The sequence below is a fragment of the Ambystoma mexicanum genome, chromosome 2p (genome assembly GCF_040938575.1).
Source record: "Ambystoma mexicanum isolate Mex_15411 chromosome 2p, UKY_AmexF1_1, whole genome shotgun sequence".
Lineage (NCBI taxonomy): Eukaryota > Metazoa > Chordata > Amphibia > Caudata > Ambystomatidae > Ambystoma > Ambystoma mexicanum.
In genome coordinates, this window is record NC_090923.1 from 1,448,652,032 (window position 1) to 1,448,678,115 (window position 26,084).

General features: G+C 44.9%; 1 protein-coding gene across 1 annotated transcript in view; it reads right to left on the bottom strand.

The window, feature by feature from the left end:
- Positions 1 to 523: 523 nt before the first annotated feature.
- The window catches only part of GBX1 (gastrulation brain homeobox 1), a 150,094-nt gene continuing 124,533 nt past the window's right edge, over positions 524 to 26,084 (bottom strand). Inside the window, exon 2 of the mRNA XM_069646013.1 lies at positions 524 to 5,567. Within this exon, the coding sequence (XP_069502114.1) occupies positions 5,053 to 5,567 (515 nt within the window). The 3' untranslated portion in view covers positions 524 to 5,052. The remainder of the gene's footprint in view (positions 5,568 to 26,084) is intronic.

The following is a 26,084-nucleotide window of genomic DNA, read 5'->3' on the forward strand; positions in this document are numbered from 1 at the left end:
CTTTTTAATGTCACATTGATATGCAAGCAGTCAGTATTAAAAACATTGGATTCTAATCAGGCTAGGGGCAACTTGTTAATGGTTTTGAACATTCCACTTCATCAAGTTTCTCTAAAAAATACATCCCTTAAAGGATTATGGGCTTCATAAGGGGTTCGGCGGAGCAGTAAAAATGCGGCGGTAACAGTGTTACCACCACATTACAGCTCCGCCCAAACCCGAATTTGGGCAGAAAGGTGGTGATTTGATGTTTTTGGCGCTTTTACTATGGCGCTAACAGCACCGCGGTAATAGTGCCCCGAATGCCTGATTGGGTGCAGACTTACTTCCCCCCACCCCTCAACTCGAGATCCGGCCCTAATAGCGCCGGACCGAGGTGTGGAAATGCAATTTCGGTTGGGCGGTATCCTAGCGCATGTACCGCTGGGATACTGCCCAACGTCTGATGAGGCCCTATGTCTGCAATAATGATTTGTTACAGAGAATTTCCTCACTGCAAAAAGAACAGAGACACATTGCCTTTTACATAGAAAATAATTTATTGAAGTCATAATATCATTTGGAAGGTACCAACACAGTCTGGAAATCAGGGGATAGTTTTCAACAGAGGAAGTGGTGATTCAAAGAGAAAAATGTAACATGTTTTCTTGTGCTTTGTCCCATTTATTTACAGAATACAGTCTGCGTTTTTAATGACATTTTGAAGCACACCTTTTTCTCGTTATATGCTTTTTTCTGTTGAAATAGGTTGCTGTTAAATAGGTGGAGAGGAAACGAGGGCAGGCGTGGGGGCGTTATAAGTGGAGAGCAATCGAGGGAATGGAAGTGCTTTAGACCCGATCAAAGTTAGGGATTGATGTGGGATGATGAAACAGGACTTTGCATGAGACTAAGGTGTTAGAAATGCAACAAAAACTTCTTAGGACCTGGTCCCTTGGAGAGCCCGATAGCTAACTGACAAAGCATTGAAGATGGTGAGAGAAAGAGAGTAAGTAAAAGAGAGAAATTAGGAGTTAAAGACAAGATTTGGCAGAAGGGAAATGGGACATGAGCGAGTACACTTAACAGACTGTTGTACTTTTGGATTTCTCCGACTTTTGTCAGACATTCATTCAAGCCTCGTTGATGAGTGACACAAACCCCGAAATTTAAATTGTACTTAATTGGGAGCAGCTGTCTCAATCTCAGTCCTGTTGCGTCTCAACAGTCAGAGGGTGGAGGTAAAGCCCAGGCAGGATAGCTCGGGAGCAACGCGTTTTTCTTGGAAGCAAGACAACGCAAAGCAACACAGGTTTGAATCTCGGTCTCGCGCTTAGAAACTGGTCTCCAGTATTAAGCGCCTTATAAAATAACAATTTCAATTATTATTATAACTCAACCCTGTAGGAGTGTGTTGCAGACTTACCCACTTATCAAAGTTGGAAGACTAACTACTACGTCTATATGGACAGTCATAGCCAGACCCAGCAACTACCATTTGCAAATAAGGTTCGACTTAGCGTGAGCAACAGTCAAACCTTTCTGACTACCTGGGTTATGTACCACACACGCATGTTGGTGGAGAAATGGTCAGCTTAGCCAGTTGGGCTGGAATCTCCTTTGTTGACTGCTGCAAACTTTATTTTATGCAAGAGAAGAATTGCACTCAAATGTAAATTGACTATTTAATGCAAAGTGCAGGTTAAAGAGGGACCTTAGCGGCCATCGATCAACATGTTAATTACTATGCTGCAGTTCCCACAATTCTGGTCCTCAAACTGTGATAGAAGCAGGCCTCAAGAAAAAATAAGTTTAAACCCTAAATCACTGGATTCATCTGTCTCAAGCACTCAATAAGCTGTACAGATTTAATTTAAATAAGGGCTCTATATCTATAAATAACAGGAACCAAATATTACTATTTTGTTAATTCCCCATTAAAAACAAAATGTTGCAATTTCCATACATTAAACCATGGTTCTGGCTAGGAGGATTATGGTGAGTACTATTCACCAAGCCACCTCGAACCAAGTATATCACCCCGGCGTACACTTAATACTACATGGAGACCAGGTCCAGGCCAAGAATCCCAGTGCCGCAGAGCCGTACCGTCCCCATCTGAAAGAATGGACGGGAGGGGAACTCTGTGAGATAAAAGGAATGTTTCTGATACATAGTCCTCAGTGTGCCATGGCCTTTGACATAACCAGTATTCAAGAAAATCTTTTGCCAAAAAGTCTGTATTCAATCCCAGTGACAGGCAACTGAGGGTAACACTTTCATATAGTTAAAGTCCTCCCCAATTATAGCACAGATGGCGGTGAATTTTGTTATGCGTTGTTAATATGTTTTTATATAGCGCGAAGAACCCAGGAGCATTAGATCACTGGGCCCTGCTTTTAGAAGGTTAAATTAAGGCTATCGTTTGTGTTCTAGGATTACACGAAACACATACCTAATTGCAAATGTTTTGAGGCTCCAACTTGGAACTCTGTGGTTGCCTGACCCTGGGTGCTTCGATTTGGAAGGAAGCCATGGTAGCGTTGACAACAGAAAATGAGACATTTGAAATGGGTATTGTTTCATGCTGTAGATATTTCATGTCTTATCATCTGGAGGAGTGAATGAGAACTAGCCACACAAGCTGTTGGTCCTTGTATTATTTCTGTTGTGTGGGATACTCTGACAATAGTGCATTTTCTATTGGACCGTCAAAGAAAGTGTGTACTTGCATAGGGCACATTACAAACCAAAATAAAACAAAATCAAAATAAAATAAATACATAACTCACGGACATGAAACTTTATATTGGAATATACCGGAGCCGGAGACAGAGATACAGTGCAATGGAGGAAAACTCAGCTGCAGCACGATCACTTCATTGTAACGAATCAAACAAATAACCTTTTTCCCGTTAACAGAAATGTAATGATCCAGTGGTGTTTGGATTTGGTTAATGATATGAATGGACGACTATTTTTTTTTTTTTTGGTTTTGAGAAGTGCTTGAGTATTTGAAACAGTTGAATCCTGTGGCTCAGGGTTTAAAATATGTTTCACGAGGTGTGCTTGTATCACACCTGCTCTCCTCGACGAAGCACACAAATCCGAGATCACTTTGAAATGTTGCCACTTGATGATTTGCAGGATCCTGATCTGAACACACCTGCAATTAAAAACATATGCAACACATTCTCGAGTGAATTTTTGATGTAACTAAATGAGGCTGCATTGACGGCGTGCTCGCTGTTGCCCGTGGCCTCCAAGTCGACATGCATTCTCTTTCCTGCAATCTAGCCTCGTCCTTAATGTTTCAGGTATATCCCCACCCTGTAGTCAGATACATACCTAGATAACCAGCCCCAGGAAGCCCAAATACTCTAACTTTGTCTTAAAATCGAAGTCTTGAGCTAGAGATGTCAGCGATAAGGTGGACCCCATGACCTGAAGCCCCAGGTTGGATCTGTGACCAGAAGTCACTGGGGCCAGGGGACACCATAGAGATTTCTTCACATTTTTTGGCCGATAGTAAGGAGATTATGAGGAAAGGGTGAGCGAGGACATTAGAGCAGTGGGCGACAGGGTTTCTTGCTAGAGAGGGCAAAGGTGCTCCCACATACCATGGTCAATATCATGTCACTACTTTGTGGAAGGCAGGATAGGTTACATCGGGATTTGAAAGGAGACCAGTGGCGGGTGACCGCCCCTTCAGTCCACACCATCCCTCCAGCTCGGACACTCAGATGTATAAGAAGCGGGTATAGTCAGACATTTTAGATAATGAAAGAGAACAGTGGTTCGAGAGCAGTTTAAAGATGTTGGAAAGGGGGGAATTTAGCAATTGACTGCGCCTGAGGCCATCTGCACCCTGCAAGAGCCTTTAGTGACACGGATACTTCCCGTAGGTCCCCCGGAGCCTTTCATAGTGCATCATTTACACAACAGTGCAAGCTTCATGTACATAACAGTGCTAGCTAGCTTCATATACAGACATCGTACTTCATATACAGACAGCGCAAGCTTCAAATGCAGACAGTGCAAGCTTCCTCTAAATACAACAGGAGCTTCTTGGACAGACAACGTGAGCTTCATATACAGAATGTGAGCTTCCATATTTACATACCTCACACAAAATAAATAAATAAATCAGTATTTTACAAATAGTTCATGTGTATCTACATTAAAGTTTCTTTTCAAGAATCTTCACATTTTCTGCAGAGTAGTGGGTTTGCCCAAGTCTTTCCAGCTGGACAGGGTTTAGACCCACCTGCCACTCTCCCTTCTATTATCTTTGCTTGTTGCTCCATTCGGATTCCCGGATCCACAAAGTCTCATGTTTTCGCTTCCTTCTCTACTCCTCGTTTTTGTGGCCATGTCAGAAGGTGGCTAACTTTCCAGGACTAGGTTCCATTGTCATTTAGAGACCAGCTGTAGTGGCAGACGCTGTAGTCTCACTGTTTTCAGTGTAGCTAAGTTTTCTTCTAGCTGTGTATACTTTAGTGCCATTAAGCACTCAGTTTAATTTGCAGACGAATCATTGATAATGTTGTTATACCACACGAACACCCACTTTCAAACTTGCTAGGGCCCTTAAACACCTGCATTATGATAAGCCTCTTGGAGACCTGGAATACAAAACTTGTGCCATAGGCACATAGTTTGTGTCCTGCCAATCCCCTGTCAGATCCTATCAGCCTTGTAGGCGTGGGCACATATTCTGATCCTGAATTCCCCAAGACTGTTCCTCTGAGCCCTTGTTTGCTGGGCATATCCGCTGAGCCCTCACAATGTGGGCACAACCGTTTGGGCCCTTGTAGTTAGTGTCCTTGACAGGTGCTTTCAGCCAGAGCTTTCAACTTTTAGTTAAGTGCAATTTTCCTGAATACCCAAAAATTAGGGTAGCTGAAGGATTTGCTGTGCGGGAAAAGAAGGCGGGCATCAAATTATTGGAGACAGTGATATGGGCTTTAGTTTTGGAGGTCAACTTGAGAAAGAAGGGATCGAGGTAGAGACCTGACTTTGGCCCATGAAGAGGTAGGATGTCCTCAGTGCGTGTGTGTGTCCATCCGTGTGTCATGGGCGACTCCCCTGCTCTATCTGCTGGTGCTGGCTCCTGACTGCAAACCGGTTGACATGCACAGGAATGGGCACCACAATTTTTGGGTTCCTGACAGGCTCCCCAGACCGGTTACTGACATTACCAGCCTTAATCCTTTTCCATTTGGCCCTTCGGTTCTGGAACCATATTTTCACTTGCACCTCGCTCAGCTTCAGGGCATGAGCGATCTGCGAGCGCTCGGTCAGAGACAGATACTTCTTGCAATGAAATTCCTTCTCCAACTCCAGCAGTTGCTCGCTGGTGAAGGCGGTCCGCCTCCTCCTACTCTTACCAGGATTCGTCCCTGGAGGGGCCGGATCCTGAGTGCCATTTTTTAACTTATTCTTTGGCCTGAGAGGGCTGCTGCTTCCATCCAAAAAGTTCTCGTCTTCACTGTCTCCAGAGGTCTCCTCGTCTCTCTCGCTCAAATGCGTTTCTGTGGACTTCACCTCTAGCTTCTCCTCATCTGAGCTGTAGATCTTTGCTTCCGCTGGAGCCGGCAATGCAGAAAAGGAAGACAGGGGAGGGCAAACAACAACGGGGAACACACCGGACAGACACAAAGGGGGACACAGACAGTTGAAAGGAAGAGAAGAAGACAAGCGTATTATTCACAATTGAACCAACTGGCAATTATAAGCATTTTTGTGTGCATTTGGCAAAGCAATATGTAAATATAAACAAGATTTATGATACATGAAAGTGAAATGAAAAGTAATTTTCTTTTGGTGCGTTTATTGCAAACTTTCAGGTCATTAATGAGCATGCCCCCCAAAGAGGTATCCAAGGGGGCGGACACACCCCTTGAGGAGCCCAGCAGGACGCACGCCTGATCCCATTAAGGATTATGCATGGACTCTATTTTGCACTCCCAGTAATAATAACACACAGATACAAACAGGTGGCTTTAGCCCACTCTGAGGGTGGAGAAAGAGCACTATGTAATACAGACGGTGCCAGTGTTAGTGTGTGGGTTTGGAGTAGCAGAGCAGCAAGGAGGAGCGTGCTGTAGGAGACGTTGCAGAGGCAGGAGAGGTTAGTGGTGGGAAAGAGCTGGAAACAGGAGGAGAGATTAGAAGCACAGGTGAAGGTAGGAGGCAAGAGAGGTTGCAGAGAGTGGAGATACAGGAGAGCAGAGAGCAACAGGAGCGGGGGGGGGGGGGGAAGAGGTAGTAGAGGACTGGAATGAGGAACTGAAAGAGAGGAGGACCAGAGAGGAGAGGAGGGAAAGTGATGTATTGGTTGGAGGCCAAGTTAAATCAATGGAGCAGGAAGGGAATAAGAAGGTGAAAGGGGAAGCAAAGGAGAGACTCTGAGATTATATTTGAAGCTCCCTTTGAGACACTGGGAGAGTGCCAGTGAGGATGATACACAATGTAAGTTCACCAGTTGTCCAGATCAGGTGGGGAGAGGAAGGAGTCTATGGCAGCACATTCAGAAGGTTTGAAGACAGCAGTAGGGCCAGGGGTGAGGTTTGAGACCCATAGGCGCGCTTAAACATCATCCCAGTAAGCAGGAATGCAAGAGAGGGCTGGGGCTTCATAGGAGCAGCTCCCTTGGTCACAGGGTGGCTGAAGAGCCTGAGAGAAACCCCCTATAGTCTCCCATTGAGCCCCACCTCTGGAAGAGGTTGTTGGATCTGCTGACGCAAACCACAGAACCACAGGGGGACTTGTTGGAGTAAGTCTGCAATGTTCTCTCACCATTGGCCAACATATTCACCTCTCAGAATTGTATTCTGTTTTTTCCTTGGAATATTTGGCAAGAGACCGAGTGGTGACCTGGAGACGCTATTTGAAAGAGAAGAAAACTTGGTTTTGAACCACGCAACGAGAGAGGAGCATTCAATTATGCCATTCATGACATTTAAGTTGCATCTGAATTGTACATGTTTCCTAATAAGACTCTGGGATGCAAACCTTTTGAGTTGCATTTTATGTGGAGTCTAAAGGGCTTTTTGACTCTGTGCAAATTGTGCATGGAGCTGAGCAAAGAGAGCGACAAGAGGGCATGGGACGTCAGTAGAGGACATCATTAGGGAGGAGATAGAATTGAAAGAGATAGAATTGAAAATCGGGCATAAGAGTCAACAGATGAAGTGTAAGGAGAAAGGCAGACAGTTACTGAAAATAAATACATTGGGGTGTCAGAAACGTAAAAATGCCAAAGGAGAGGGTGAACTTCGGCCTTTTGAAAAGGCCAAAAGGGAGACGGAGGCAAAGAGAGGAAGTTCGATGAAAAGAGGAACAATAATCCAGACAGAAAAAAACAGGAAGGTTTAAATGAGATCGCTGATAATGTATAAGGTGATAGAGAGTAAAATACTGTAAAGGTGAGTTTACAAAAGAGGTAAGAAATGACACGAGTAGGAAACAGAGGAGATAAGTAAAGAGAAAGAAGTGAAAGACAAAAGCAACCTGAAGCAGAAAAGGAAATCAGACAGAAGAAAGTAGTGCAGAGTAGAGAAGGCTTTGCCATTTTAGAGATGGATAAATGTGCAGGGAATGGGTGTAAATCCAACGGTGAACAGTAAAGACAGGAACACAAGTGTACAAGCACTGAATAAAAGTGGGGAAAGCAGGTAAATATGAGGACCAGGGGTGTAGAAGTGAGAACGATAGTAGGAGAGCGATGATTTAAACAGAGTAAAGGGACACACTTTAAATCTTGCATCAGGCCATGGAGGAGAGGGGAGGATGAATGAGAAGGACCCGGGCATTACTTAGTAGGAGCTTCTAGAGACATAAGAGAGAGGACGGACAGCTTGGCTGAAACCCATAGAAGAAAGTTTCCAAGTATGGCTGGGTGGATTACCACGGCAAGAGGAGAGATTGAGGAGACACTCATTTAGACTAATGGCCAGAGAGGAGATGAATCGTGATGAACAGAGAGCTGAAGTGGGACACAGTGCCTCAAATTCTTACAGTGAAAAACTGGCATTAAATTAGGATGGTGGAATTAAGAATTAGGAAGGAGGTTCCCTGGAGGGCCTCTTTGTGGTAGGGAGCGGCAAGGCTTCTTTAAAGGCCTGGGGAAATACATTCACAACCTCGAGTTTAAGAAAGCAGAGGACTTCAGAGGCAGAGCCGGCACTGAAAAGAGAGAATACAGCTTTGAAAGAGTTAGGGAGTAGGGAAGCGCAAGAAGAAAGAGCGTGGAAGATAAAATGCTGTAAGAAGTGAGCAGAGGAGTGATTTGAGGTCTTTTAGAAGACTGAAGGACAAAAGATTACAGCGAATAAAGGTTTGTGAGAGTGCTCAAAGGGTGCACGCACATAAGGATATATATCTGTTATAAAACACACAACACATAGAGTCTCATTCCAAGTCGGCCGGTCCGATATTGAAGTGCCGGTATTCATGGATACCTGCACTTGACCGAAACCGGCCGTCTACAGGTTTGGCAGTGGGGCACCTGAGTTACCTCCAATTAAAAGCTGGAGATAAGGCAGGCACCCTATCGGCAAAAAAAGCTGTAATTATTGGCACCGGTATTGCCGGTGCTGGTAATGATGGCAAATCCCCTCATGGTGTCCTATGGGACCGAGTGCTGGAAACGGCAATTTGCCGGTATCCTGGCAGGTTTTCCACAATGATACCGCCAGGGTCAGAATGAGGCCCATAGTAAAATGTTGAAATACAAAACTATGATCTCCATTATTAAACTTAGATCCTTCTCAAAAAGACATATGAATGCAGTGTGATTGAGTGTCAAAAAAGCAAAAGCAGGTAATACATTATACAAAGAATGATAACGTGAAGGGCTGGGCAAGCAATCATTATAATTTACAGTGACATTACTAAGACCGCAATTAGAGAATTGCGTTCATTTTTGGCCAGCACAATCTTAAACCATTTACAAAAAAACTCATCAAAAGGCAGCATGGTTGGATATCAAGAAAAACAAATCTTTAATATTCTAAAAGAAGGTTTATAGAAGGAATAACTCTATAAAATGCAAGGGGTCGTATTTAAAACTGAGGGACTTCCCTTTTTGCGTCACCAGGAAGCAAGGTGCAATGGTTTAAAATAGTAAGCAACCAGCCCAGTTTGGATACGCAAACATGTTTTATAATCTAAATAGTCAACAATAATAATACCTTGTTTTATATACATAGCCAATTTGTGGCAAAGTAATTAACAGTATGTTACTGTTATCGCCCATAATAAGACTCAGCTGATCAACTTTAAACGGATGAAATGCTGATTCAATGTTGCTAGGATTCAAACTTGTGAGATGTAGGTCACACGCAGAACGCTTCAACGAGCGCTTAAATGAAAGCACTGCTACCCCTGCACCTACACAAATCACTGCTACCCCTGCACCTACACAAATCACTGCTACCCCTGCACCTACACAAATTACTGCTACCCCTGCACCTACACAAATCACTGCTACCCCTGCACCTACACAAATTACTGCTACCCCTGCACCTACACAAATCACTGTTACCCCTGCACTTAGAAAAAAATTAGCTTCTCTAGTATTACAAGTCACACTGTCACCATTCTTTTAAGAGGCTGTAAAATGGCACAAATGCAGGAACACATAAACAGTTACTCACCGCAGTGGCTTCTGTACTCCTAGTCAGTGCGGGAGGATATCTCTGAGGCAACACGTTTGTCTTGGAAACAGGACAACGCAGAGGCTGGTCTCCGGCATGAAACGTGATATAAAATAATTTATTTATTAGTTCTTAATGCTGATGGGATCCGTCCCTAAGCCAAAAATGCAACTTCCTCTTTAAATTAGTTGCACGTAAGGGCGTGCCTAGGCATGCCCGGTCACACTGACTCCTCCCACTGGCCGTGCCCGTCAGTCCTTGACTGCTTGTCAGCTCCTACTATCTAATAGACTTACGGATGACAGGTGGGGTCATATGGAGGAAAGAGGACTGTAGACTAGGAGTACAGTGGTTACTATGGTGAATAACTGTTTCTTACGCCTACGTTCTGTCCCCTTTCCTCCCTACTGATGGGATATTTCACAACAAATAGAATCTCTGGGAGGGAAAAGCACTAGTGGCTAGTGAATAAAGCACTAGTGGCTAGTGAATATGTTGCTCAGAACAGCCTCACCAAACTTGGCACCAGCCTTGTAACTGGTATCCAGACAGTAATATTTGCTTGAGCTTCGCTTCGGTCAGGCCTGAAATAAATGCTAGCTGTTGCCCGGGAAGAAGGAAAACCTGCAAGTCCCCGATTTCTCTGCAAAGCTTTTGATTAGCTGCAGCCAAAAGCGCATCAACATTGCCCTGCCTGAAGTGCAAAAGGCATTGCCATAAACATGCTTCTACAGGCCTCTTGAAGGTTTGTTATACTTTGCTATCCTTGGCCAGTGATGATGAGGCACTTCCGGAGGAAGAATGCTTGGTGCAGTGTGATTGTGGGTGTGTGGTGAGACATAATTTGTCAGATGTGAGACGCCTGTAGGGCACATCAAGTCTGCTGTTGGTGGCTTGCACGGAGTGGTGTTTCTGCCAGATCTTGCAAGCTTCCAACGGAACGTCTTTCTGAATGTGAACTCACGATCTACCAGAGGATCTGAGGCCTAAGAGCTTTGAGAGGAAGCCTGACCCTGATTCCAGCTCTTCAGCAGCAGAAGCTCCACGGGACTCTGCCAGGCTGAGTATCCTGTTGTGGAAGGCTTTAGCCGAGTGAGGAATGCCGTCCTCAGTTTCACTTGATAGCTGAGGTCCTTGCTGGGGACCGATTTCGGGACTGGTGGCCGCTGAGCCGACGGGACCTCTGGGAGAGACAGTGGTTGTCTTGGTGGCGGTGGCAGGCAGAGGGTGCAACAAAGCCGGCATGGGCAGCAGAGGCAGAGCTCGAGGCGACTGCAGAAGGGGCAGGCTCCTGTGTCTGGGGGAAGCAGGAAGTGGATGGAGTCATGGTCGGCATAGGCATGACTGGAGATGAGGGTGTCTGAGGCATCAGCTCACTCATGATCCCCTTAAAATACTGAGTCATGGCCCTGGCTTGGTTTGAAACATATAAATAAAAGCGCTCCTCTGGGCTAGTCTGGGTGGCTATCCCCATAGTCCAGATTGCTGTTTGCAGTGCAGGAGAAGGGATCCATTACAAAGTAGATGGAACTCAGTACGGTTGTCTATAACAAGGTTTCCATGAAGTAGGTGTCAGTGATAAGGTTGGAAAAAAGGTCACCAGAAGCTAGACTGCCAGGTACAAACGATCCTGGAGGTACTGTTGGAGGCAGAGGAACCAAAGATTCATTTCCTCTTGCAGCCAGCTCCCCTGCCAAAAAACTGTCCGGAGATCCCAGGTCTTGACGTGGGAGCCCGGACCCATGAAAGGTGTCACTGTAGGAATTTTGCATGAATGCTCACTTGACATGCCATTGCGCTCCTTATGCACCATTGTCTTCTGGCCAACCATTTTGCGAACTGTGTAGCCTGTAGAGTCAGTCAATATTCTGGGTACTTCTACTTTTTTGTTCATGGGACCAGACTCAAATGTGGAAGAAACTAAACATCTGTCTATCTCTAGGAGAATGGTTACCCCTCCCTCAATCAAAAACGCAATAATGAGCCTACACCGTTTTAGTTATAAATTATAAAAAACTGTTTGCCGCTGTTTGTGCATACAGTTAGAAGGAACAGAGTATCACACAGGAGTCTATTGTCACTTGTTTATTAAAAAACGATACAACACATTTTATGTTGTTTAGTATACAAAAATGTATAAAAAGCCGCTGAAATCCGCAAAACAAAACACAGAGAAATACAGTAAATATATCAGTATATAAAAATAAAATAAAAAAATAAATAAAAGATATATATATATATGTATATATATATATGTATATATATATATATATATATATATATATATATATGATACATTACTCACCGTAATCGTATTTCTGATGCTTGTATCTGCTTAGATTCACATGCTGTGCATAGGCCGACATCTAGTGGAAGCTGCGGAGTATTACAGTTTGTTTTTCGAAACTCGAAAATGGGCGTCGACACAGGGCGTGCCAGTAATACTATCCCTAGTGTGACGTCCACTGTACCCAAGATCCCTTACGCGTCTAGGATCCTCAGATTGTATTTTTTCTGACATGAGGTAGCTTGAGGAGTAGCGTGAGTACAGATAATCCAAGCAGATAGATAGAAAGGTAAGACTACAAGCAACCATGCGCCGTCTCTCAGAGGGGAGGAAGGGTGGGTCGCATGTGAATCTAGGCAGATACAAGCATCAGAAATACGATTACGGTGAGTAATGTATCCCTTCTGAGGCTTGTGGAATCTGCTTAGATCACATGCTGTGCATAGATTAGCGAGCAGTACCTGAAGAAGGAGGTGGGATGTGAGAAGGGTCATGAGCAAATAAGTGTCTTAGAACCGCTTGTCCCACTTGTGTATCTGCCTTGGAATGGGTGTCAATGCAGTAATGCTGAGTAAAAGTGTGAATAGAGCTCCAAGTAGCTGCTTTGCAAATGGTGTCAAGGGGTACATTTGCAATGAAAGCCACAGTGGCCCCAATGCCTCTATTAGAGTGGGCTCTTGGCATGAAAGGCAGAGTTCTTTCAGAGAGTGAGTAACACAGCTGGATACAGTTAATAATCCACTTTGAGATGGCACCTTTAGAGATGCGATCCCCCTCTCTGCCTGTAGCTACGGAGACAAACAGTTGATTTGTTTTCCTTAGCGGTCTGGTTTTATTTACATAGTAGAGGACTGCCCTACGCACATCTAGGGTGTGTAGTTTCACCTCAGCCGAGCTTTGAGGGTCCTGGAAGAAAGCCAGAAGCTCGATGGACTGGTTTACGTGGAATTTAGATATAAACTTAGATGAGAACCTAGGGTGTGTGCGTAAAACCAGTTTGTCTTTATGGACAGTAAAAAAGGGATCCTGCAGTGACAGAGCCTGAATTTCACTGACCCTTCTTATAGAAGTAATAGCTACTAAGAAGGCCGTTTTATAAGTCAGGTGTTTGAGACTGCTTTTATGCATGGGCTCGAAAGGGGGGCCCATGAGCTTAGATAACACCACATTAAGGTCCCACCCTGGTGGTGGGTTTGAAATAGGAGGGTGAAGTCTCTTTACTCCTTCCATGAAGGCTTTAACTACTGGTACTTTCCACCACAAGACCTTGTTATGGGAAGTGGTGTATGCCGACAGGGCTGCCAGGTGTACTTTCAGTGAGTTAAAAACTAATCCTGCATCCAGCAGGTGGAGCATGTAGGTGACAATATTGGAAGGAGTGCAATCAACTGGGTTGATTTGTCTACTCTGGCACCAGATAACGAATCTCTTCCACTTGTCAAAGTAACAGTGCCTTGTGTTTGGTTTCCTAGATTCCTTTAGGATGTCCATACACCTCTGTGGTAAATTGAGATGTCCAAACTCTATGACCTCAGGAGCCATGCTGCCAGGTTCATTGAGTTGGGTTGCTGATGCACTGTTTGACCTTGGTGCTGGGACAGTAGGTTGTACCAGGCTGGAAGTTTGATGGGCTTGCACGCTGCCATCCTGCGTAGGTGTGGGAACCACGGTTGTCTTGCCCACATGGGAGCAACTAGGACGAGCGTCATCGACTCTCTGTTCATCTTGTTGACCACCTTCCTGATGAGAGGTGGAAAAGCGTACGCAAACATCCCTGACCAGTTCATCCACAGGGCGTTCCCCTGGGAGTTTGGTTGGGGGAACCTGGATGCAAATCCTGGGCATTGTCTGTTTTCGCTTGTGGCGAATAAATCAATAGTGGGGAAACCCCACTGAGAGAAGATATCTTCTACGACCTCTCTGTGTAGAGCCCATTCGTGTTCTTCTGGGAGGGAGTCTCTGCTCAGAGCATCCGCTAGGGAATTGAGCTCCCCTGGAACATATCGTGATGACGGGAAGATGTTCCGTCTGAGTGCCCATATCCAGATTTTCTGGGCAAGCTTGGACAGATTTGGCGAACGAGTCCCTCATTGCTTGTTCAGGTAGAACATGGCTGTTGTGCTGTCCGTCCGAATTTGCACTGACAGGTTTAGTAGGTGGGGCTCGAACGCTTGAAGCGCTCTGAATACTGCCAGAAGCTCTAGCAGGTTGATGTGGTTCTTGGCCACTGAGGGAGACCAGAGACCCTGAGCTGTGTGGTGGAGATGGTGAGCTCCCCACCCCGTCAGACATGCATCGGTAGTGACTACTGCCTGTACTTCCGGATCGTAAAAGGGTTTTCCCTGTGCAAGATTCTCTCTTGTCCACCAGTGAAGGCTTTGTACTAGTGTTGGCGAAACGACCACTAGATCGTCCCACTGACCACTTGCCTGAGACCACTGTTTCGCCAACCATTCCTGCATGGGACGCATGCACAGGCGCGCGTGGGGGACCAGGTAAATACATGACGCCATCATGCCCAGCAAACGCATTGCTTTGCGTACCGTTATTTGGTGACCGGACTGATACTGCGGAATTTGCAGTAGTATATTCCGAATTCTTTCCTCTGAAGGATAAGTCAACCCCTCTTGAGTATCTAGAATTGCTCCTAGGAACTGTTTGGAGGTGCTTGGCACCAGGCTTGACTTCTTCTCATTGATTAGAAGCCTAATTCGTGGAGGAGGTCGATAGTCCTTTGAATGTTTGTTCTGCAAATTACTGGGGTTTCCAGTCGTCCAGATAAGGGTACACCGGGATTGCCTCCCTGCGTAGGTGTGCAGCCGCCACCGCCAGTACCTTGGTGAATACCCTTGGTGCCGAAGCTATCCCGAAGGGCAGTACCTTGAACTGGTAGTGCCGACTGTCCACCTTGAAGCGCAAGTACCTTCTGTGCGCTGGGAACATGGAAATATGAAAATAGGCATCTTTCATATCCAAGGTTGCCATGTAATCCCCCTTTTTTAGGAGGGGGATTACCTCTTGTAGCGTAGACATACGAAACTTTTGGGGCTTGACATACTTGTTGGCAGGCCGTAAATCCAATACTGGGCGCATTGTCAAATCTTTTTTTGGCACAAGGAAGTAAGTTGAATAAATACCCTTGTTTACCTGGTGTCCCGGGACGAGTTCTATCGCGTCCTTTGCTAGCAGATTGGCGATCTCCTCGAGGAGAATCTTCTGATGTTCTATAGAGTGTACTCTTTGTCGTGGAGGATGGTTCCGGGGACGCTGCAGTAGTTCTATACAGTACCCTCCGGATACTGTTGACAGCACCCATCTGTCTGATGTGATCCCTTCCCAAGCCTGGGTGAAGTTGGAAATGCGTCCCCCTACTGGGGTTGCGTGAGAAGGGACCCTGAACTGAGCGTCACTGCTTTTGTGGAGGCGTGCCGCCTCCTTTACTGGGGCTGCCTCTGCCTTTACCACGTCCACTCCTATTACCCCTGCCGTAACCCTGGGTAGACTGTTGGCTGTTGTTGTTCCACTGTGTACCCTGCCCCTGGGAATAGTTTGATCCTCTCTGGGAATTTTGGCCGCGTGGGCAACGAAAATTACTATTCCCTCTCTGGTTAGGGGGTTTATTGGTTAACTAGCCAAGGGACTTGAGTGTCTCGTATTCGTCCTTGGCATTCTTCAGCGCGTCCTCGACCACCTTACCAAACAACAGATCGGCTTCCACCGGTTTGTCCAACAATGATGCCTGGGTTTCTGCCTTAAAACCAGACTGCCGTAACCACGCATGTCTCTTGATAACAGTACCTTCTGCTATCAATCTGCCTGCGTTGTCCGTGGCGTCAAAAGTTGCTTTTAAAATGCAACCAGACACGGCTCTACCCTCTGTGGAAATTCGTGCTAACTGGCCCTTTAAGGGTTCTGGTGCAGAGGCTATGAGTGCCGCAACTTCTTCCCACTGATGGCAGTTGTAGCTGGCCAACAGGGTGGTGGAGTTTGCAATCCTTGCCTGACAGGCGGACGTTGAGGCTACTTTCCTGCCGAAACCATATAGTTTTTTGCTCTCCTTGTCTGGAGGAGCTTCGGACGATGACAAGGGTGTTCCAGCCCTCTTACAAGTGTTAGTGACAACTAGGGACTCTGGCTTCAGATGTCCTCTTATATAGAGAGGGTCAGACTGGGCTGCCCTGAAAAGTTTTTCAACTCTGGGATTGACTGCTCTGGTGAGGTTCGGGTTCACCAGGGATGGGTCTATTCTCCGCTGAATAGACTTAAGGATAGGGATGGTCTGGGCCTCCTTTCACCCACTAACTCCTTGGCGAAGTCCCTCTCTTCCTGGACACCGTGGGTGTCAATATGGAAATGTTCTGCTGCTCGTGCGAGAACCTCGTTCAGGAGGGGTTGGTTATCGACAGGGGAGTCGGTAACCGGGGCTTCCTTCTCTACCGGGGAATCTACTCAGGGTCTTCCTCTTCCTCTTCTTGGTCCTCATCATCCCCATAGTAGCCGGTCCCGGTTTGCTCTTCTACCATGCCAAAATCTTGGTCCTCACCAAAGGAAGTCTCTCCTTGATACAGTGAGTATGGCTGTGAGTATGGTTGTACCTCCAAGGGGTCTGTAGACCTCATCGGTGTCTCAAACCGGGGCTTCTTACTCGGGGGGATAGGATCATTAGAGCCTGAGGGTGTAGCCCCTTGTGGATTATATGAAAGGAAATGGTCTGGATTTTTATCGTAAAAGTCTGCCAAAGAAGACATCCTTGACATGACCCTATCTATGTCATCCCTCGACCATTTTTTGGAACTGGGAATGACTCTTTCAGAAAGTCTAGGAGATTTATCTTAAGTAATTTACTGGTTTTAGAAATATCAACAGACCTGGTCTTGTCTGTCTGTTTAGGAGGAGTGGAGTGTATCACAGGTGTGGAAGAGTGCAGAGGCTGCTTCTTCTGCTGTTTTCTCCCCTCCCCGGCAGTGGAAAAGTGTTTTCCCTGTCCCTTTGTGGCTCCGGAGGTTTTCGCCGCCTGGCGTCGAGGATCGGGGGTAGAGTCCCTGTCCTTCGAACGTGGGGCCTCGCTGATCTTGTCTGCGGGCTCCGACTCCTGGAGAGCGGCCTGAGGGTGGAAGTCGTCTTCGTCCTCCGACGATCGAACTTCTGTTAGCCTAGGTAGCAAGGCACTCTTGGCAAGAGTGGATGTTTGCCTGGAGTCATGCGGCGATCTCGATTGAGAACGCCCAGAGGACACCGATTCGGACCGTTTTGTTTGTGCCTCTTTCCGAGAACTCGACGTCATCGAGTCTCGGTTGGACTTCGTGTGTTTTGTGTGAGTGGTGTGTGAAGCACTTGTGTCGCCGGGGGTCTTCCCCATAGCCGCCGTGTCGGACGACCTTCCGAGGTCGGGGACCTGCGCTCGGCTGTCTTTCGACGCTGTAATGCCCTCGCCGTCCGAAAGCACGGCGTCGCTGCCCTCGCTGAAGGCGCCCTCCGCTGCCATGGCTGCCTGCCTAGCGTGGTGGGACCAACGCTTCGTCGAACGGTCCTTAAGTGTCTTACGTTTAAACCTACTACACACTCTGCAGTTCGCTTCGGGGTGGTCCCTCGGCAAGCAGAGATTGCACGTGGCGTGCCTGTCGACCCAAGGGTATTTGCGATTGCACTTGGGGCAGAATTGAAAAGGGGTACCCTCCATACGCACCTTGAGGCAGCGGGTTGGTAAGTGTAGGAAATGTATAAGGTGTACCTATATACCAAGAGTGTAGAGTATGTCCAACCCCCCACTCTCCCTACTTGCAGGGCCGAGGCCAGAGGCCTTCCAAGGCCCGGGCCAAGGCCAGAGGCCTTCCATGACCCAAATCCGTCGTGCAGCAGCCGACGGTCGATTTCTTCTCCAAGCCGGCTTCGAGTGTCGAATTTCGACGTTGGGATGGGGAAAGGATGTAAATTAATCAATATTTTAGCAAAAGTATGGCTAAGGCCAGGGGACTCCGCAAAATGCTTCCGACCAGTATGGCGGAAAAAAACAATCTGAGGATCCTAGACGTTGAGGGATCTTGGGTACAGTGGACGTCACACTAGGGATAGTATTACTGGCACGCCCTGTGTCGACACCAATTTTCGAGTTTCGAAAAACAAACTGTAATACTCTGCAGCTTCAACTAGATGTCGGCCTATGCACAGCATGTGATCTAAGCAGATTCCACAAGCCTCAGAAATATATATATAGTGTGCAACAATTTTTCCACAAAACACTTCGGTCAGTGAGATGTGACTGGGGGTTAGTATATGGTGACTTTGTATGTTACTTTATTGGACACGTAGCAGAGCACTGAAATAGAAGGACAGAACAAGTTTCTACTGCAGTATTTATTTTGCGTTGGTTTCCATTGACTATGCAGCAGATAATTATTTGTTGCGGGTTAAAGTAGCTTGATTATTTATTCAGTGTCTGTATAGTTTGTAGAAGCACGAAAAACTGTGGTGTTAGGTTTCTCTCTTAGGTCGACACGTGTTTCGGCTCTTTCACTTGTGATACACTTGTGTCCATGTGTTCACGTAGTTGATAGCGAGAGTCATCTTCCGGACATACTTGTGATTTTAGTACAGAATGAGTCAGGTGCAAACCCCATTGCTTACATTTCCTTCCATTAAGGCAGGTGGCGTAGGGATGTTTTTGGGGCGGTTGTGACCAGTTTAATTGGTTGAGCCCAATTTCTTTTCAAGGGGACAGTTGTTTCCCTTTCTAGTTATTTCTTTTCTTTGTGGTCCCAAGTGGGACCGGGAGACAACACAGGGACACTTCCTTATTGCGTCTTGCTGCGAGGTTGAGTCTCATTTAATCATGCGAGGGTCCAGGGCGATCTGGTTGCACGTCTGTCGCGCGAGCGCTGTAAGGCAGACACATTAGGGCCTTTATTTACAAACGTGGAGCCCCCTGGGGCCAGGCATTGAGAGACCCCTGGGCACATCAAGGCAGTAGGGGTGACAGGAGTGTTAAGTGTGGGCCGGGAGGGACTTAAGTGCCCTCAGCGATGACCTTGTTGGTGACTCCTGCCCCCTGGGAACTTAATCCGGTACTAGGATTTAAAGAACCCTCAGCTCTAGAGCAGATGTCAGCCGTAAAGGCATCGGGCCATCTCTGGTTGGTCTTGAAGGATCCAGAGGACCCCCTTCCCATTTGCGTCACTCCCAGGAAAGGAGTAGCCACCTGGGGTGCCTGTGAAGAAAGATTACTTACCTCAGAGGAAAATCAAGCCCTCCAATGTTGGTTTATGATAAACTCCTTCATGGGACGCAGTGGAGCAGCACCAAAAAGATGCCTCCACTGACTAAGTCTTCGACGAAGCGGATGGGAGCCGAGAGTCAAACGCAACGTGCAAGAGCTCCAGATGTGGTTGAGGCCCAGACACCTCAAATATAGACTGTGTGTATCACAGGCCAGAAATTTCCTGATGCAGTAGTCAAAGAAGCTAAAATCCTGCTAACACCTGCATATGTCAAAGGTATGGGCGTGAAGCTGGTGGTGAAACAGTGTAAGGAATTGTAAAAGAGTACAGGGTGGTGTATATTAGTCAGTGCGCCTTCCCTTTAACTAGTTATAAGAGATTGGGTACTCTGTATCCTGTTACAGCTAGTATTAATGCTAGGAATTGGTTATACCATGTAGGCCTTGGCAGCAGATCCTTGCAATTACTGGTATTTAATAGCCAGTCAGTAAGTAATTCTGAAAAGGGGTGGGTTTGGAAGGATACTTGCGCCTAGTTCTTGAAATAAAACCAAAGAGGTCATATGTTCAGTGATTTTTATTAGTCAATTACCATAGGTATTCATTTTAGATAAAAAGGTGCCTACCCACTCCATTTGGAGGCACATGCATTTGATTTGCCCTTAACCAGGCTTTCTCAAGGCACAGTTGTGAATAGGTATGTAATACTGCTTGTTCTATTCTAGCAGTATATTTCCGTACAATTTTTGTATATGCTGTATACATTTCACATATATATTAATGCAATCATATAGATTTTAAACGTGCGTGACTCATAAAAATCTAGTTTGTTGGAAAATCAAAGCAAAGATTGCCAAGTGGACAAGTCTAATGGCTCTGTAGTGAGATAAGGAGGGAAGGTAAGGCAGAGTAGTATTAATGAGGTCAGAAATGTGGTTTATAAGTTGATTAGATAATGTTGAAAATCCTACTTTGGGGTATCACTAAGATTAGAGAGTGATTGTTCAACATTAAGAGACAATTTTCTCTGGTTAGTGACAACTAAAACAAAACCTGTCGCATTTAAAGGGCAGATGGAAATCAACCTATTTGGCACGACAATAACACAAAATGTGCAACAGCTGTAGCTCAGCTCATACGTCTCTTAAATACTATTGAGTTGGACGCCAAAAAGACGGTTATGGAGTATTCCGTTAAAAGAGCATACAATTGTCAATTGCAGTCTAACGTGATATAAAATACGGTGAAATGGCACATTCCAGATATCAAGAACCTGCAATATAAGTACAAAAACAAATTAAATAGATCAACCACCACAAATGCATAAAGTATTAATCTCTAAAGTGTTGCTTTCGGATCCTTGACTGCTGGACAGCCTGGAGTACCAAGCAAGATGTTGCTTCTTCAATCTCTGATCCAATTAAAGTACTTGCCAAATTGTTTGGCAACATTTCTGATGAATTTCTGGTTAAACAACCAGGCTTCCAAAATGGCTATTACCCAGCCATAGAAATTTAATGCAGTATCCCGATCAAAATATTCACATACACCCTGGCCCTAATAGGTGTTCAGCCACATTAGTAAAAATCTGCTGCTATGGAATGGCCCACTGATATCTACCGTCCTTATCAGACAGACGTTACTTTTCAACTAATTTCAATGAGCTGGCAAGAAAGCATCTTAATTCTCCACGAAAATAGGGATAAGAGAAACCTGTCAAATTTTAGATTAATAGCACTGTTAAAAATAAGTGCCAAATATTTGCTAAATTGTTTCTACTGGATCTAACAGCATGGAGTAACTCACTCTTATAAATTGGTTAAATTGGTCTCAAACGGGCTACAAAAAAAGTTCTTCCTCAAAAGGCAATTAAGCAATTTTTTCCATTTAGCAAATAAAAGAGTGAGATTAAATAGGAAACTATTGCATATCACTTCCATAGACTTATCAAGTGCATTTGCAATGGTGAACAGGACAACACTGTGGGCAGGATCTGCCTGGGGAATCCTCAAACCCTTGCAACACTAATAATGTATTTACATTTGAATTACATACGTTCAGGTTCGTACCAGGTTGACGGCTGACCCCCTGCCTCCAGAATCCGTACCAAAGGAGGATTAAAACAGAGGTGTCTTTTAGTATTCATATTCTTTAATTTATTTTTGGCAGGTCTTCCTACCCATCTAAAGACAGCTAGAGGTTTCCCTCCAGAACTAGACACAGTACATGTAAGTGTCATACCACAGGCAGATGACTTTGTACTGCTGCTAAAGGCTGTGGTATGTTTTTGTGGCTTTTATGCAGCACCATACTATGTGGAGTAGGAAAAAAGGTAAAAGGGCAAAAGTGAGGGGGAGGCAAAAGCAGGAATAGGAAAGGGACACACATAACTAACAAAAAGGGAAAACATGAAGGGGTTTGGGTAGAAGAAATGAAATGGGATTGTATCAGTAGTGGTGAGTTTGTGACATAGGCACTGAATAAAATGTATTGCTGATCTGGAAACGGGGGAAATTAGACCTCTTATGATAGCAAGGATTTTCCTGTGATGACAGATTCTAGTACAATGGAGGGAATTGTTGGCATTAGTGAATACATGGTTTTGTGTTGACCCAGAGATGTGCTCAGGAAGCCCTCACAGTGTGGAGGCCAGAATTTCCATGTAGCGCCACCCATTCCCATTTGCTTTATAGTCTGGCATACTCTATCAAACCTCAACCCTAGTTATGCAACAACTACAGGCACCCCCTGGCAGAAAGGCAAACCAGGCATGCAAGACCCTCATGCTTACACGAGTGACAGACTGGCATATAGGGTGAACAGTTCACCCCATGTCAATGGGGCACCACTTTTGTCACCCTCTGTTTCATGTAATAAATAAGTACATTTGTGAGATCTTGGTCTTTTTATACTGAAGAAATCACGCTAACACACCTTATGACAATCATTGGTTCAACGAAAGCCCATGACTGGAAACATGGTGCAAACAACATGGGAGTCTTTCGGGTTTGGTCCCTGCCCACCCCAATTCCCATCATTTTCACCTCAACTCTGCATATTTCCCTCAGAATATCTTTGCCCCAATTCTCATATATTCTGCAGCCTTTTCAACTCTGCATATCTCCCTTAGAATCTCTATGCCCCAATTCTCATATATTCTGCAGCCTTATAACTCTGCATATCTCCCTCAGAATCTCTATGCCCCAATTCTCATATATTCTGCAGTCTTATAACTCTGCATATCTCCCTCAGAATCTCTATTCCCCAATTCTCATATATTCTGCAGCCTTTTCAACTCTGCATATCTCCCTTAGAATCTCTATGCCCCAATTCTCATATATTCTGCAGCCTTATGACTCTGCATATCTCCCTTAGAATCTCTATGCCCCAATTCTCATATATTCTGCAGCCTTACATTAACAAAATGTTTTTGTCCAAGGAAGGGGTGAAGGTGACCATTGGTCATGATTTTTGAGCCACAGCGTATAAGATTGTCTACTAAATAGCCATGTCAGTTTTTGTGTCATATTTATATTAACCTTATTTTTGAGGATGTGGAACTTAACAAAATATATGAGCTGTAGTACTATAAATAATTCTTACGGTTTATTGTGTGTCACCTTGATCAAAACCAAAAGAGAGGGGGACCAAGTAACTGAACAGCACCAGAATTAGGACAAAGAATAAGCAGGCACCTAGTATTGCACAATTCCTGGACAAACAGCATATTGAGAATGTCATCACACGGTCTGTACTAGATACGCGACAGACCAAAACACAGTACTCAGACCCCATGAGTCAGACATAGTGGATGGGAAATGGGTTTTGCAAACACGGAGCCACGAAATGGGACCCAATGAAATAACAGAATGCTCTATATTGCTCAGCCAAGACGACACCTTAGCATTTCTGTGATTTTATTTTGGATACTTGCCATATTATTTGAACTGGTAGATATGAAGAGCATGAACATGATGCACCCAATTATCTACTTATGAATGAACTATTCTATGATATATTCCCCCATGCAGACATACATGCTTTGGACTAGTCAGAAGATACAAATAGAGCCACAGTGGCCAGAGAGAGAGGTCTGCAGGATAAATTTGTAAAGCGCAAACTGCAAACCTGATAGCCTCTTGCCGCTGTTCATCACTGCTGAGAAACATGTGAATATGACACATACTGCAAGGCTTCAATGCTGAGTACTTAACTAGTGAAAACAAAGATTTGAGAATATTTGGCGTGTAAACATATGAGGATTTAACACTATGCACATACAAATTAAATTAAATGTTTCAATAGCAGCTACTATCAAAATAGGGGATGGAAAATAAGTGAAACAAAAATTCAGTTTGCTTCATAGTCCATTGCTATGGTACTACCAGAATGGCCAGGTGGAACCGAACTACAAGCCTAGTTTTCACAGAGCACGCATGAACACAAATGGAATAGGTTAACAAACTAGAAGGGCACCACAGAGAACAGATGCTCTGCCAGAGAAAAGGCTGTAGAAAACGGTAAACAAAAATAAAATTCTAGCGCGCAGAGTGCAATGCTTTTTCTTTGCAAAATTGAGGGCAGTGTATGAACTTCATTAAGTAAATGCTCTTTATTTCCCGCGCATTCTTTCAGAACTGCCATGATGTGGAGTATGTTTTCTTGAATGACTAATGTATAAAGTGGAAAAAGAAAATGCGTTCACATTGAACATTGCAACGGCGGCCAGAATAATGGGTATGAATTTTCTAGTGAAACCACATAACCACAGTTTGTTAAAATGAGTGCAAGTGTATGGATATTTTATGTATCTCTAAGTAAGGGATGCTTATTTGGTTAAAGAAGGAATGTCACCAGACCCATTGATCCAATTGATGTACCTGGATGAAATTTAATTAACCTGACTTTGATGAAAAGTGGCCGCACGCACCACGTGTTTTATATGGTTCTAGTTCGTCCCCAAACTCCTTCCTAAAATGTTCACAGATTATTGATAGTTGACACTAGTAACCATTTCCAAAAAGAGCTGCTCACTTGGAAAAATCTATGCAATAAACACCGGTGACCGCCCACGCTCTGTGTCGTTCCTGCCCGTGAACACTTGAAAAAGGGCTCCAAGAAGTATGCTATAGGGAGGTCTTCAACCTCATTGCCATTAGAATAAAGCAGACTAAAATATCTGAAGATAAGACGCATAGAGATTAACACATTTTCCTATTGATGGTTGTAGTATTGAGGAGGAATGATGGACATTACACGGGGTGAGTTTATAAGGAAATCTTATATTTAATATTTACATAAGTATATAGTAATAATGAATGGGGAAAGGAGGAGGGAGTCTGCTCAAGCCAGCAGCAACCCGATAACAGTTGTCTTTCAACTCAAGTTCTTAATTCCAGAATACTGAACAAAGCCAGTGTTTTCTCCACCAATGAAATGTGACATGTGGAACCATGTCATAGTCAGGCAGGTCTCTCTGCCTCCAGGCGAGCTTCCTTTCATGTAGCTGGGATGCTACATATCTCCCTTCCTTTATAATGTTCAGGAAATAATGGTCAAATGACAGAATAAAAGAACAAAATGTAAAAGTCACAAAAAAAAAACAAAAAATCACACAGAGGGCCTCATTAGGACCCAGGCGGTAAGGGGTTTATGGCGGCGTAAACAGCGCCGACCCTTACCGCCTGATTCCGAGGTCCCTTAGCGCCATGGAGGTTTTAACACCTGCTTTTAGCAGGTGTTAAAATCCATGGCGCTAAGGGACCTTGTTGTTAATTACGCCACCGTAATTTACGGTGGCGTAATTAACGCCTTCCCCACTCCCATTATGCCCTATGGGGCAAAAATGGGAATGGGGAAGGGTAAATGGGTTAATGGGGACTTACCGCCCCACTCACCTCGGAATGGGGCGGTAAGTCCGCCAACCACCATGGCGTTAACGTAGTTTACGCCATGGTGGTAAAGGTACGACCCAGGCGGTAACTTACCGCCTGGGTCGTAATGAGGCCCATAGTCCTCCATCCGTTTTGGTAGACGATGTGATCTTCCCCATCTGGACTTGCAACCAGTATCTCTGGAATTAACTGACAAGGAAACGTCTTTTGGTTTGTTTTTAACACTAGGTGTACATTTCCTCTTCCTCACATCAATCTCACCATCAAACCCATACTTTCCTTCTTTCACGCCCAAACTGACATTCTCACTGCCATTCTTGTTATGTTTTCTGTCCTCACATACCCATATCCTCTCAAAATTCCAGACCCTTCCATCTTCCGTTCTAACTGCATGGCAAAATGCCTCTACAACTCTAATAGGCCTAGACCACTTACATGGGCCCACTCTAAGAGCGGGAGGAAGTCGTATCCTAACCAACTTCCCCACAACTATAGCCATATCATACTTGTCTTTGTGTGCTCTCCTTTCAAAAACAATTTTATTCTTCCTTTGAACTTCTCTGATCTTGTTACATACTGTACCAAAATCCTTCTCTACCCCTTTACCTTTGTTGTCTAGCCACACAGGAGCCAATTTAGTATTGGCCTTCCTTCCTCTACTGAGTTCAAAAGGCGAAAGACCTGTACTGGAATGTGGTGTGAAGCGATGAGCAATCACCCTTTCCCTGACCGCATCCTCCAAGTTCATACCATTGGACCAAGCCATTCTGATCGTCTCCTTCAATATCTTATTGAAACGTTCAACCATCACATGAGTCTGGGGTGGTAAATGGAACTTGTTTTATGCTCAATAGAATATTTATTACAGAATTCTGCCACCTCCTTGGATTTAAATTGAGTACCATTATCAGAGAGAATGCTCCCTGGGTATCCTTCCCTCTCACAGATAGCAGATAAAATATCAGTCACTGTTTTCCCAGTAATACTAGATGCAATCAACACTTCTACCCACCTGGTGAGGAGATCAATAATCACTAAACAGTTTTTCT